This window comes from Balaenoptera musculus, chromosome 5 (genome assembly GCF_009873245.2).
Source record: "Balaenoptera musculus isolate JJ_BM4_2016_0621 chromosome 5, mBalMus1.pri.v3, whole genome shotgun sequence".
Taxonomy (NCBI): Eukaryota; Metazoa; Chordata; class Mammalia; order Artiodactyla; family Balaenopteridae; genus Balaenoptera; species Balaenoptera musculus.
Window position 1 is genome coordinate 127099598 of NC_045789.1, and position 15147 is coordinate 127114744.

A 15147-nucleotide genomic window follows, 5' to 3' on the forward strand; every position below is an offset into this window, starting at 1 on the left:
TGTCTGTGGAGCTTTGCCAGTGGAGGGCTTTCTGTGACTCTTGTTAAAAGTCCTTATGTAATGAGTGATTACCTATGAAGATAAGCTGTAAAGAACGTTTTCATCTGATTTCACTTGAGTCGTTTTTCATGGTTATTGCAGGCAGTTGTTTTTTTTTTTTTTTTTTCCCTTGTATTTCATGGCTGAGGTTTTTTGGTAAGCGGTTGAGCTTCTTAACAAGGTTAGGAAGTGTTTTGTGTAACAGCTGTAATGCAGATCTACGTTCAGAAGTCCTACTGCTGTTTCAGAACAGGAAAAGGGGTCCTCCCCACCCTCTGAGGAATAATGACCCATACTAGGTATGACGGGCTGGAAGCAATGGTAATCTTCCTGTGAACTGCCCCAGGGAATGAAGTGGAAACCCCTTAGGCCGCCTTTTTTCTTCTTCCAGTTTCAGACTTTCAGTTGTGTCATTCGTGTCTCACACTGATCTACCTTGTGAGAGATGATTCCGAGTGAGGCAGAGATGGCCCTGACTTACACGTGTCACTAGGGTCCATGGTTTAAACTGTCCCGTGGTCCCGAGAATGGGCAGGGCCCTTCTGCTGGGTGAGTGTACTCAGTGGAGACAATACTTAGGGGAGTCAGAGGCTCTTCAGAGACATGGATCCCAAGTCAAGAGAGAAATCAGAGCTCGGAAGATGTCAGCCCCTCTTACCTTCCTATTTTCCCACAGTAGGTGACCAAATAAAAGAAATAGATGTGTGGCGTGAAGGTTGACCCCGAGTTTGATTACTGAGAAAGCAGGCATTTCTAAACCAGCAGATTGTAAAACGCCCTCCCCTACGGTCATGATAATTTTACGTTTAGAGTTGCTAGCTCTGTTCTGTTTACGTGCAGTGTCCATTTCCGCTCGGCAGTTAAGCTCTCACACGGGCTCCTGCCTGCTACTCTGGGGTGGAACCTTGTTTTCTGGGTGGTTCATAACAACTCAGAAAACATGAGAACTGCTCTTTGTAGATGCCCTGGAGGCTCTTGCAGGAACGTGGTCCTTCTGATGAACTCTAGTATGTTATGAGTTCACCCTGTATTTTTCAAACTGAGGGTTACAATTTATTACCGGGTTGTGAGATGAATTTAGCAGGTCATCACTAGCATTAACACAAGTGAAATAGAATAGAAACTGTCAGAGTGCCTATCAGGAGATGAAGGCTAATATGATCGCATGAGAAGTAAGCTTTTACTGGGTTACATTGTGAAACTTAGTTCTTACTGTGATTTGCCTCAGAAATGTTTGAAAAACACCAGTTTAACTTATCCTTGTGTTGGATGGCAATTCAGTTTAATTCCACAAATGGGTTTTACATATGAGAGTAAACAGATGTACTCTGTGTCAAGAATGATTTCAAACACCTTCCTTTATTCATTTCACAATTGACGTGTATTTATCCTCATCATAGCCATGTAGCCCTGTGAGGGTGCAGATAATTTGGAGAAAGAACCTTAAGAGCCCCAGTCCCCGCCCCGTGGCTGTGGTGCCCACCCCCCGCCCCCGTCTGTAGGTGTGGCAGGTGGCAGCTCTTGGCAGGCGCTGCTCTGAGACCGGGTGGAAGCAGTGCTTGCTTCACCGCAGACGGATTCCGCAGTGAATCCCATTTGAAAATCAGATCAGTTATTTTGTTCGACGGAAAATGTATTCCTTGAAAAGACATTGTTTCGTGAAAAAGTACATGAACTTAAGCTGTTTTAGAAAATAGAGCATATTGAGTATTCAGATTCTCACGGCAGGTAATACCTTTACTATAAAAACCAAACTTTTACAAACTGGGTGGCTGTATGTTTTACTGTCGGGTGGGAAGTCTGCATTAGTGGGCCCTGCTAGGGGTCTAGAATTTTATTATTCCGGATTTGCTTCTGCTGTAATTTTTTCTTTATCTGTGGTTTTATGTTCATAGGTGTGCCTTCTTCTTCCTGCTCCTCCTCCTCACTGGAAAACATGCTTCTGTTTAACAGTCCTTCTGTGGGCCCCGACGCCCCCCAGATAGAGGACCTGAGGTGGCACTCTGCATTCTTCAGGAAGCAAATGGGCACTTCCTTGGTTCACGCGATGAAAAAGCCCCATAAGCGAGATCCATTGCAGAGTAGTGCTGGGAGTGAAGGCAAAACCCTGCTAAAGCAGCCAGACCTGTGCAGTAGAAGGGAGGGGATGGTGGTCCCAGAGAGCTTTTTGAGTTTTGAAAAGACCTTTGCAGAAGCACGTCTCATATCAGCACAACAGAAGAACGGTGTGGTGATGCCAGACCACGGGAACAGAAGAGACCACCGTTTTCATTGTGACCTTGGTAAGGGAGACTTGAAGGACAGACCTTTCAAACAGAGTCACAAGCCTCTCAGGTCCACAGACGTGTCCCAGAGGCATGTGGACAACACAAGAGCTGCCACCTCCCCTGGAGTGGGGCAGTCAGCACCCGGCACGAGGAAGGAGATGGTGCCCAAGTGCAACGGCTCCCTAATCAAAGTAAACTATAACCAGACTGCAGTCAAAGTGCCTACAACACCTGCTAGCCCAGTGAAAAACTGGGGAGGATTCCGGATTCCAAAGAAGGGGGAACGGCAGCAGCAGGGAGAGGCCCGTGAGGGGCCCTGCCGCCAGCACTCAGACTACCCCTATCTGGGCTTAGGCCGAGCTCCAGCCAAGGAGAGGGCAAAGAGCAAGCTGCAATCGGACCGTGAGAATGACGGGTACGTCCCTGATGTAGAAATGAGTGACTCTGAGAGCGAGGCATCGGAGAAGAAATGTATGCATGCCAGCAGCACTATCAACAGGAGGACAGACATTATCAGGAGAAGCATTCTGGCCTCTTGATGAAACAGAGACGGCTTGGGAGCACCACGGGCTTGTCATCGAGCAGGCGAGAGTTCGGACACGGGGGACGAGCAGAAACCCATCACTCCTGAGCTACACAAACAAACACATTTACTTGCAATTCAGATTGAATTTTTTTTTTCAGAGTCATTTATAAATCATTGTTGTGAGAAGTGTGTTATTTGCAACTTGTGGAGGAAACACAAAGAGTTAGATTGTAACCGTAAGACACTGCTAAGACTAGAGGCTGAATGAAACACTAAAATAAGGATGGATGAAACAAGTTTCTAAAGAGGGCAAGGCTTTTAAATAAGCCTCATGAGTTTTTATTGCCCTCTGTATTCTTCCCAAAGCACAAACTCTTGGTTACCTGAATATACAGAATCAGATATGGTTCTTGAGAAATGTTCACGTACCATTTAATAGCCCATAAAACTTCTTATTTTCTAGGACTGTGGTGGATCTTGAAATCGTATTTATACTTTGGCCCACAAGGCTGTTTTTGTTGCATTATAGTATACGGGCAGTAGCTCTGAAGCTTCAGTAACTCTAGGGAATTCATGTGTAAATATAGCAGATGAGGGAAGAGAAAGTTTAAAAGTCATTACTGGAAGATCTGAAGGGACAGGGTAGAGCTGCTGGAGCTTGGAGATTTAGGGTAAATGTAAGCAAGGTCCTGCTGCCGGAAGCCCTTGAATGTGTTGTGGACATAGGGCTGGTGGAGAGCGAAGCCATTACAAAGTTCCATCTATGAGAAAGGGCAGTTGAGGTCCCGTCTTCACCAGTCCTCTTGACCTTTCTCTTCCCTAACCACTGCCTTTTGGGCCAGCTTGGAATTTCGCTGGCCATTGGCAAAAACTGGCCATCATCTGGCTTCCAAGAATACAATGGCTATTCAAGTTCAAGTGATGAACTTCCAGACTCTGGTGACTCATATTTCCCAGAGCCGACCACTAGTGCATATGTTGGGGAATCCGGCCTTCCAACATGAATGGATTCCTTTAAAAAAGAAAAAAAAAAAGGAAAAAAAAAAAGCAAAATAATAGGTTATATTAAAAAAAAAAAATAGAAAGGCAATAAGTTGCGATAACCTCTTACCACATTGATTGACCAAGGTTATACAGGAAAGAGATTGAAGTGTAATAGGTTTTCTGAAGTCAGAGTTCTAAGCTCTAGTTCGTAACTTGGACTTTCTAATTGCAAACGGCAATAAACTAGGAAGTTCTCGCAATAACCAAAGTTAGCATTAAATTTCAGTACAATGTTCTGTTCTTGCACTCACTGCAGTGCATTATGTATTAAGACAGTGGGTAGTGTTAAGGTCCTGTTAATTTTTTTTGGAATTCAATGTAGTTGTGAATCAAACTTAAGGAAAGTTTAAGTAGCAATGAGATTTAGAATTATGGGCACTTGGAACAAGCCCAACTTCCCCTAAATTATCCTTTAGTTTGTTAATATCAGTATCCAGATTCCTGATTCATTTATACATTTGTTTCCATGTGGCAGGGACATTCTGATACTTAATGAGTAATGCTTTGAGTTCTGTAGTTACCTTTCAAGTCTTCCAGATGATTGTCAACAAGGAAAAAGGCTTATTGAATTCCATCTTGCTATGCAAGTTTTATCAGATGATCAAATAGTAGATCTGATACATCCCCATTGTATGTATGACATTTTCAAACCAAGTCTTAACTTTTCGAATACATTTTAGTAGCTAATTCAGGGGAGGGGAAAGAATGACCCAGGTTTTTAGATTTGACTATTTTTGAGCTATGGGGCTCATTTTTCAAAGACTGTTGTCCAGATAAACTGTTGCTACAGATACTAGAAGTTTCTTATGAATCCAAGTTGTACGTTAACTTGGCATAATTTTAAAAAAATTTTTTTTTTTTCTGCATATGAGCAAAAAACCTTTTGCTGGATACAGGAGAAGGTGGACTCGATTTACAGTTATCTTTTGACTACAGCAACAGCTCTGGGTGAGAGTAGAATATATAGAGGGATAATTTGTCAAGCCATAGAAAGAAAATCTAAATTCTAGTAAGTGTATGACCTCTCACCATTATAAGAGGTACCAGATTCATTTGCACTATTAGGAATGCTAGTTTTGTGCAAAAATAATGCCTTACCTGTTTTTTCCCCACATTTAGGTTGAAAAGCTTTCAAACGTTCCAAGTTATGCTGAACCAAAAACAAAACAAACAAAACAAACAAACCAAACAAAAACCCACCACAAGAACAAAACACCCAAAAACAAAAAGCCCACACTGTTAATTCCTGCTCTGAAATGCAAATGGTACAGAGCTCGGTTTCTCTGACAGCGTAATGGCAGCTCTGTGAGTGAGTGAGTTTCATGTCCTGCTGGGAACTCTGTACGAGGCGGCATGAGCTGCAGCCAGCAAAACCTGCCCACTTGCCCTCTGAGTGTGGAACCATTTGCTCTTCTTCTCTCCTTCTCCTTCTTCTTTTTTTTTTTTTAAAGCTTTATCTTCCTTGTGCATCCTGACCAAAAATATCTTTGATTATGATCAATGATGTATTATGTCAAAATGTAGCTAGTTAAACTTTTGTAAAGTGCCTGGAATGTCATTTGTTAGGTTATAAACACAAAATCTAAATTGAAGGGTTATATGTGTTGTGTACAGATCTTAATTTATTTTGAATGGACAACTTGTCATTACATTTGTACCTTGTACAGAGGATTTTCACTATGTGCCTAGCTTGGTGTTCCATTCAGCTACAGTTGAAAAAAAAAAAGGTGCATGAAGAGTTAAAATCAGAATTAAACAAAGTATATGTAGAGATGACTATTTTATATGACATGGCCCCAATCCTGTATTTATTTGTACCCCCTTTTTGAAAGTATTTATAAAACTAGTTGAGGACAGCTGTATTTTTTTGTTGAACTATTTAGTAGAATTTGTGCCTTTTTGTCTGTATGTGAATAAATGCTGTACATTTTGCAATACATTTGAGAGTGTCTTCAAATCTGGTTTTGCTAAATATTTAGATGTATATGACTTAGCTGCATACGTGTGTGACATCTCACATGACGGTACACGTCGACAGTCTCACAGCTTAGATCAGGAACGCGCACTGCAGGGAACGGGACAAGACTGTATAAGAGCACAGGTTCACTAGGCTGCTTTCTGGCTCAGCTTTGATGGTGAGACACTGACATATGATAATGGTTTGATTTTAGGGTTCCCCACCTGGAGTTCTTTCCAGAATACAGTTTTAGATCTGAAAACAACCAGTTGAAGCAACTTACACATTAGGGTTAGAGACACCTGGGTTTAAAGGCTGAAGTACAGTTCACCAGCCGTGTGACCTTTGCCAAGTCACCTAACCTTTATAAGCCTCAATTTTCCCTTCTGTGAAAAGACAGTGACATCCTACTATCTTCCTGGGGTTGCTGTAATATTTAAAGCAAGCTCATAGAGCATCTCATATAAAGCATGTAGTAGGCATTTGGTAAATGTTTGGCTATTATTTTTATGATTAGGAACAAGACACTGACTTCTTCAACATAATGTTGACTGATAAGCCTTCTGAGGCAAAAAAATGTTATTTCTGAATGACAGGGAGTCTGTGTTTATAAGGCTTTTAAAAAATAATTTTCAAAGGGCAGTTTCATTAAATGCATTCTTTTGATCACAGAATTCTGGAACATTAGGGCAAAGAAGAGGTATCTCTATTCTACAAAGAAGACATGTCCCAGATCATAGCATTAGGCATTGGCGGGACTGGGCCAAGGCCCTAGTTCTAATTTCTAGTTTGGTGTTCTCCCTGCCTGAAAGAGGCTTTACTCAACAACTACATGCAGGCATTAGCATATAATGAAATGCACCTTTGTGTTGGGAACAGCAAAAGCTGGGAGGGTTACATATTCTCATGTAGATTACAATGTACAGGAGTCACAACAGGGTAGCGGTACAGTCCCTAATTTACAATTTTTGTAAATATGTGGCCAGTTTTTTTAAACATGAATTGTTCATACATTTGGCTAAAAGCTTGTTTATTTCTCCTTGTTCCTCCTTAGTGACTATTTACTTCCACGTAGCTTGCTCTGAGTAAGACCCCAGAGAGAAATAACTGTGATTCATCCTACAAGGTCTGAAGTTGAATAACCAAGATAGTTCTCTAGGGAAATTAAGTCCCCAGGAGCCAGAGGTAGGGCCTATTGCTGGCAACTCTGCAACATGTGATGGGAAACGTGGCACCAGGGACTCGTGTACGTGTTTTTAGCCAGATCACTTAGAAAACGGTTTCTACCTTTGAAACATTCGCCATCTGCAGCAAACTTCGCAGTTAACTTCAAGGTTGAAATCTTCAATATGATTTCCCTTCAGTGCTCAGAACTGCATTAGATGATGTGCTCCAGACTTTGACTGAAAAAGAGGGTAAAAGCAAATCTGTTATCTCCTTCCTTGACTTTGACCATTCCCTATGCTGCTAAGTTTGATGTTGCTGCAATCCAGCTTTTCCTGAGTGCTGGTGGACTGCTTGTTGGGCATTTCCTCTTTGATGTATGCAGGTACTTGAGATTTTGGAACTCATCCTTTTCTATATCCTGCCTTAAGAGAATGCCATCCAAGCCTGGAACCTGTTCTTATTTCTTCAACTCCTGTAGCCAAATGGTGATCTAGGTCTATGTATTATACGTAATACCTCTTCAGCATCTTTTGCTTCTCTTAATCCCACTACCGCTTGCCATATAGTGTTCAAGCCTCATCATTTCTTGCCTGGATTACTGCAGCAGCCTCTTACCTGGTTTCCTTGATTCAAGTCTTGCTGAAATTAATCACTCCTCCCAGTTTGCTGCAGTCTTGCCAGCGTTATCTCCATAGTGATAACTTCCACAATAAAAACTGACTTTGTTATTCCACATGCTCGTCAGAGAACCTCCAGGCTTCTGTAGATGATTACAAAAGGCTTATCAAATGGCAAAAGCACTGCTTGGTATTTTATGCATATTAATTTGTTTAAACCTCACAGCATGTGAGGAAGGCACTATTATCTATCTGCAGATGAGGAAACGGAGGCACAGAAATTAAGTAATTTGCTCAAGGTCAGTAGGTGGTAGAGCTGGGCGTCAATCCTAGCCAGGCTGCAGCTAAGCCCCCTGGGCTCTACTGCCTCTCAGGCTATAAAAAGAGTTCACGTAAAGTAGTTCATGTGTTTTTGAGTATATGGAGGAGTATATGTGTGAACTTTTAGTTCAATGAATTTCTGTAAAGTAAAGCTAATTATCTTGGTTTAAAATATTATGTTAATGTACTGCTTGAATGACTATGAACATAACCTAATGGGTAATGAGCAATATTGTTGGCTTGTAGTCAGTTAGTCCCTGCCTTCTTCTAGGGAGAATGGAATTAGTTAATTTAGTGTCCTATACATTTATGTAACACACACATGCACACACGTATTTACAGATATAAAATATATGCCTATGATAAAAAAATAGCACTGCTATCAAGGACTCAAAGAATTATTTTCTCTATATCCTGACACGTTACTTGGAAAGTGAAAGAGAATTATTTAAAATCACATTGCTTCTTGACGATGAATCTGCAGTTAGGACTAATGTCTTAAAACTTTGATGCTATGCAAAACCTTCAATTCAGTATTTTTGTGATATAAAGTATAATAAATCTGGTTAGCTTTTATAAATAAGTCAAGCAAATTAAATAGCAAAGATAAAAGAAAAAAAATGCATACCATCATTCCTAATGTATCACTAAAGTATCCTGATATTCTCACTACTACTTGGCTTGTATATGGCAGAGTTCTAAATAGTACATTTATAATTATGGGTTAATTATGGTTAGTTTACCTATTAATCTGGCTGATGGCTTAATTTCCGGATTCTCATCAGTGTGAGACCATTTCTTCATGAAGCAAATCTTTTTCTCTGGTGTTTCCCTCCTCCATGTAGCAGCCTCAAAGGTGCCTTCCTTCTTTGCTTGCTCATTTTGGCTCTGCTCCAGCTTTACAGTTTGAATCATTTGAGCTTCTCTTTTTCATATCAAATGCTTGTGGTCATATCTTTGCCTCAAAGAGTCCCAAATACTCAAAGTAAGTAAATACTTTTCAAATACCTTGCTTTAAAATACCATGCTTATTTCGACACAGGAAAATCATATAATATAGTATCAACCACTTTATAATTGCTAAACACAATTTAACATATTTATTATTTTTTGGTAGATATTTGGTAAATTTTTTTTGGTGAAATTGTCACCACCTATTAAAGAAATCTGTCAGTATTTTTTTTGGATCTGTCTCCTAAAGCAAAGGAAATAAAACCAAAAATAAACAAATAGGACCTAATTAAACTTAAAAGCTTTTGCATAGCAAAGGAAACCATAAACAAAATGAAAAGACAACCTACTGAATGGGAGAAAATATTTGCAAATGATATGGCTGATAAGGGGTTAATATCCAAAATATATAAACAGTTCATATAACTCAACATCAAAAAAAAAAAACCTGATTAAAAAATGGGCAGAAGACCTGAATAGACATTTTTCCAAAGAGGAAATGCAGACGGCCAACAGGCACAGGAAAAGATGTTCAACACTGCTAATCATCAGGGAAGTGCAAATCAAAACCACAATGATGTATCACCTCACACCTGTCAGAATGGCCATCATAAAAAGAACACAAATAACAAATGTTGGCAAGGATGTGGTTGGTGGGAATGTAAATTCCATACTGTGGAAAACAGTTTGGATGGTCCTTAAAAAACTAAAAATAGAGCTACCATATGATGCTGCAATTCCACTCCTGGGCATATAACTGGAAAAGACGAAAACTCTAATTCAAAAAGACACACGCACCCTCACTGTTCACAGCAGCATTATTTACAACAGGCAGGACATGGAAGCAACCTGTGTCCATCAACAGATGAATGGATAAAGGATATATATATATATATAGATACACACACACACACGTCTATGTATGTGTATATATACACACATATACATACAATGGAATACTATTCAGCCATGAAAAAGAAAGAAATTTTGCCATTTGCAACAACATGAATAGACTTGGAGGGTATTATGCCAAGTAAAATAAGTCAGACAGAGAAAGACAAATACTGTATGATATCAGTTATATATGGAATCTAAAAAATACAACACACTGGTGAATATAACAAAGAAGAAGACTTACCTATATAGAGAATAAACTAATGGTTACCAGTGGGGAGAGGGAAGGGAAGAGGGGCAATGTAGTGGTAGAAGATTAGGAGGTACAAGCTATTACGTATAAAATAGGCTGCAAGGATATATCGTACAACATGGGGAATATAGACAATATTTTATAACTTATAACCTTTAAACATTGTGAGTCACTATATGGTACACTTGTAACATAATGCTGCACATCAACTGTACTTCAATTGAAAAAAAGAAAGCTTTATAAGGCAATCAAAAAAAAAAAAAGTAAAGAAATCTGGAAACCTTTAAAGGAGGTAACCCACTAATTTATATAACTTCCTTTGCTTAGATCTATATTTTTCACTAAAGTTACTTGACTTTTTAGGTTATGGCCAATTTCTTTTCAAGGTTTGAAAAAATACCCAAATCCCACTAGATATGAAGATGCTTTTCTTAGGAAGTTTTCTATGTAATGCATATAATTTGATAACCAAAAGGGCTTTTTGGGTTAGAGTCAGAGTCAGAAAAGGCAAAGAAAGACTCAGTCACAGCTCCGACTCGTTATAATAAGGCTGATGAATGAAAAAGTGAACGCAGAATTTTTCAAAACCTATTTTGTGTCTGTATTTTCTATCAAGAACACGAATCCTTGAACTGAAAAGGAAAGAATGGACACTAGTAAGAGTTACCTGAAGTCTAGGATGAAGCACTTGTTTGAGAGTACCGAGCTGTTTACAGTGAGTTCGAGCCTTGGGATGCAGAGGAATTAAACCCCGGGGCACCCGTAATTCCAGTTGGGCTTTGAATGCAGTCACTTTATCTGCCAACTTGAACACAGTTGCCGTTCTCCCTTGAAGTGACAGATTGAGTTTGTTGAGCAGGTTGAATATGCCACACAAGTAAGCAAGTTTTGCGACCCATTCTGTGTCACTGAAATGTGCTGCCAGTGGTGACTGTTTTTCTAAAAGAAATCTTTGAAGTGGTTCTTGTAACTCAAAAGCTCTGGCCAGTGATCTACTTTTAGAAAGCCATCTCACTTCTGTGTATAAGAGAAGACGTGTGAACACTGGGATTTTTGACATGTTTCAAACATTAGCAGAGATTTTGAAAGAGACTAAGCCAGGGCCTTCTTTCTCCCAGCTGGTGCATGATCACCTATCTCAGCTTTCAAAAGACTTTGAGCACTACTTCCCAACCACAAAAGACCCCTGAACTGGGAAGGAATGGATCTGCTACCCATCTGTGAATAAGCCTGGTGAATCAACTTTGTCCGTGCTAGAAGAGGATCAACTGTTTGAGATCACAAATGACGGTGGCCTTAAAAGTATGTTTGAGACAACTTCAAATCTCCCTATGTTCTGGATTAAAGTCAAGGCGGAATATCCTGAGATTGCCACCAAAGCACTGAAAAGCCTGCTTCCATTTCCAACATCCTATCTTTGTGAAGCAGGGTCTTCTGCAGTGACAGCGACCAAAACGAGATCACGGAGCAGACTGGACATAAGCAACACACTTCGGTGTCACTGTCTCCCATTCCTCCCAGATGGGACCATCTAGTTGCAGGAAAACAAGCTCAGGGCTCCCACTGATTCTGCATTATGGTGAGTTGTATAATTATTTCATTATATATTACAATGCAATAATAATAGAAGTAAAGTACACAATAAATGTAAAAAACAAACAAAAAAACCCCGGGGGCACTCAGAGAACCTGTAGAGGCGACTGCTCAGTCACTGTCAGCAAATGGGGGAGGTGTCAAAAGCACGAATTCCGTAGACTCTTAAGGATGCAGTGTTGGCAGAAGGGATCTGGTGTTGGAGAGACCTGGTTTGAAAGCCTGCAGTGCTACTCTCCATCTATGTGACCCTGGGCCAGGTGTTTAACTTTTATGACACCTTATATGTTCGGAAAAGGAATGGCAACACCTACCTAGCAGGGTTGTTCGATTAGACAAGATAATAAATGCAAAATGCTAGCACAATGCTTGTATAAGGTAGGTGCTCAATAAATAGATATTATTAATACAGATCGGCATGGTTATTGTAGATCCAGGGGAAGATTCTCCAGTGGATCCAATGGATTCTTTTGGTTATTTGCAGAAACATGACTGTAGCTACTCTCATTCTCCCTTATCCCCTAGAGCACGGTTCACATGAAAGGAAATCCTAGTCTAGTATTTTTAATTTTCACAGATCTAAGTGCCAACAGATTTCCTCATACATCATATTATGATCTGATGGCTTTCTTGGAAAAAAGGATAAAAATCATGACCGAAGAGTTTCCGTGATGCCATACTAAAGGACTGAAAGGGTTTTAAATAAACGTAAAAGGAACAAGCAGTGATTACTAGGATGCTACATGGATTTACTAAGAAGAAACCCATCTAACTTGTCTTCTCAGACAGGATTACTAGATTAGGTCTGGGAAGTATGACAGTTGCAGCATAAATGAACTTTCCTAGGCAGAAGCCTAGGTCTTTCTTGATGTTTTTATGATAGTGTAGAAGCAGCAATATGGGCTAGATTAAAAACAGGTTGACTGACCAAGCCTCATGGGTCCTGATTATAACCTGTCATGGGAGGTGGTGGTTGGTATGCTCGAAGAGACTGACTGTACTCAGATCTGTCAAGTTCTCATTTTTTCAGTGATTTTCATGAAAATATGGGTGGCATGTTTATCAAAGCTGTAGATGGAATTCACTGTAAATAAAAAATTGTCATGGATGCAAGAAATATAGCAATAAAACAAAATTAGACACAGTTCCTATGCTTATAGGTAACAAACTGGATGACAGAATTAGGAGGTAAAATGACTTCAGCACGCTGTAATAATATAATGAAAAGCGATAAATCACCAGTCCAGCTGCCGGGGCAAAGATCTGGCTTAGCAACAAAACCTTTAGAAAAAACTTAAGATTTCAGTCAACAGTATGCTCAATATCTGTCCAACAGTGTGATTCAACTTCCAAAAAAACTTACATGATTTTAAGCTGAATTAATGGATGGCGTACACTCCAGACCAGTAATTCTCATTTTTCTGTCATCCTAAATACTAATGAGAAATTATATGAACATTTTCCTGAATCACTAACTCAGTAACTGTCAAAGCAGGCTTCCGTAAGAGAATATGTCACTCTTCTTGGGGTGAGGGAAAGGGGAAGGGTATGTACTGTGAAGCCACAGTTCCCTGGAGATTCTAATAAGCTGTCCCCCCCTCTCACCCCCTTGGGCAGGTATCACTTACCCTCTCCCCACCATTCCCAGTCATGATCCAGAACAAGGGAATTAATAGTTTATACTCTGAAAATAATGTTTGGCTCTGGGCATAAGACTGAGGCATCCCAAGCATACCTGGTGTAAAGTAAGGTGCTCGTAAATAGCTATTGAAAGAGTGAAAGGAGATATATAGGTTTTCAGACACCAGTGACTGGCTGGTGCAAGGACTCAAAACCAAGCCCTCTGAGGGAATGGAGATGCTTACTAAGTACAGGGAGAGCATGATAATTACTTTTAAAAGGCTGAAGACCTGCCATGTGGAAGATGGTTTAGACTAACTCTGTTGTACAAGGCAGAACGGAGGGAGGAGACACATTTCAGTTCAGTATCAGCAAGAACTTTCTAGCGGTCAAGGCTGTTGCAAAGTGGATTGGGCCACCTCGAGGGAGAGCGAGCTGCCTACCCAGCCCCAGTGAACTTCAGCAGCTGTGCACAGTAACACTGGTAATTTGTTACTAAAAATAAAGGAGTGAGCTACAAGAACATGTACTTAAAAAGGAAGAAACTAGAGCAGGTTCAAAGTTATCTCTATAATGTTTTCCTCCTTTGCTTACATTCCAAAATACTTTTTGAGCGGAAGAAATAAGTGTAGGGTTAGAGCTAGTGCATTGGGAGTGTCTACGGGCATGTGGGGCACGTGTGAATTTTTGTGGTGAACCCTTGGGCTACAAGGCCACTTACTTAGTGTAGATTTTTTTCTTGGTGGTTGGGTGGGTGCCAGTGTTGTAAAAAATTACTTTAAAAATGCCTTTCCACCCTATGATTTTTGTTATCTAAGTATATACATATTTACTTAGTTCTTCCTTACGTAAATACTAAGAACATTAATACTGTCAAAAAAGCTACACATTTTTTAAGCTTTAACAGCTGGTAGTGAGGACTCCTCTTGGCGGTCCAGTTAAGATTGCGTGCTTCGGGGCTTCCCTGGTGGCGCAGTGGTTAAGAATCCGCCTGCCACTGCAGGAGACACGGGTTCGAGCCCTGGTCCGGGAAGATCCCACATGCCGCGGAGCAACTAAGCCCGTGCGTCACAACTACTGAAGCCCATGCACCTAGAGCCCGCGAGCCACAACTACTGAGCCCGTGCACCTAGAGCCCGTGCTCTGCAACAAGAGAAGCCACCGCAATGAGAAGCCCACGCACCGCAACAAAGAGTAGCCCCCGTTCACCGCAACTAGAGAAAGCCCACGCGCAGCAACAAAGACCCAATGCAGCCAAAAATAAATAAATACAATAAATAAATTAAAACAAAAAAAAAAGATTCCGCGCTTCCACTGCAGGGGTCACAGGTTCGATCCCTGGTTGGGGAATTAGGATCCTGAATGCTGTGCAGCACAGCCAAAAAAAATTAAGGAAAAAAAAAAAGTTGGTAGGGGACAGATTTCATAGGCAACACTGGGGTGTTGCAGTGTCTGTCTCCTCTCTGTATACATATCTATATGTATACATACATTTTAAAGTAAGCTAAAAAAAATTAGTCATTATTTTTGATTAAGAGGTTTACAAAAAAAAGCTTATTACAGATTTATTTTGGAAAAATTGATAAAACACATTATGGCTAAAGAACAGAATTTATAATAAAATGTTTAAAAGTGTATTTTCGCTCTTCCTTGGTTTGTCTGAGTTGGCTTGGCAGACTGTGCAGCTATGAAATATTCATATTTGCTGAATAAACGAATGACTGACTTGTTACTAATGTTCTCCCATAGTTCTCACACCAGAGGAGAAATGAGAAGATTGTTGGCTGTCCCAATTTGCATATTTGTATACAAAGTGAAGAAGAGGTAATCATATCTCTTTTCTTCCTCAGGGAGACACGATAAAGAAACACAAATAAATAAAATGAACTAGCTATGTT

General features: G+C 40.2%; 1 protein-coding gene and 1 long non-coding RNA gene across 10 annotated transcripts in view; one reads left to right on the forward strand and one right to left on the reverse strand.

The window, feature by feature from the left end:
* Window positions 1-5813, forward strand: part of JADE1 (jade family PHD finger 1) — a 195588-nt gene extending 189775 nt beyond the window's left edge. For all 9 annotated transcript variants that reach the window (XM_036852512.1, XM_036852515.1, XM_036852516.1 and 6 more), the window contains one exon: window positions 1935-5813. In XM_036852512.1, coding sequence (XP_036708407.1) covers window positions 1935-2845 — 911 coding nt within the window. In that variant the 3' untranslated portion in view covers window positions 2846-5813. The remainder of the gene's footprint in view (window positions 1-1934) is intronic.
* A 1313-nt stretch (window positions 5814-7126) lies between these two features.
* On the reverse strand, window positions 7127-8794 carry LOC118895445. Its single transcript, XR_005019949.1, has 3 exons — window positions 8682-8794; window positions 7616-7760; window positions 7127-7236 (listed from the first exon to the last, which is right to left on the reverse strand). It is a non-coding gene; the product is annotated as an uncharacterized LOC118895445 (long non-coding RNA).
* Between the last annotated feature and the right edge of the window lie 6353 nt (window positions 8795-15147).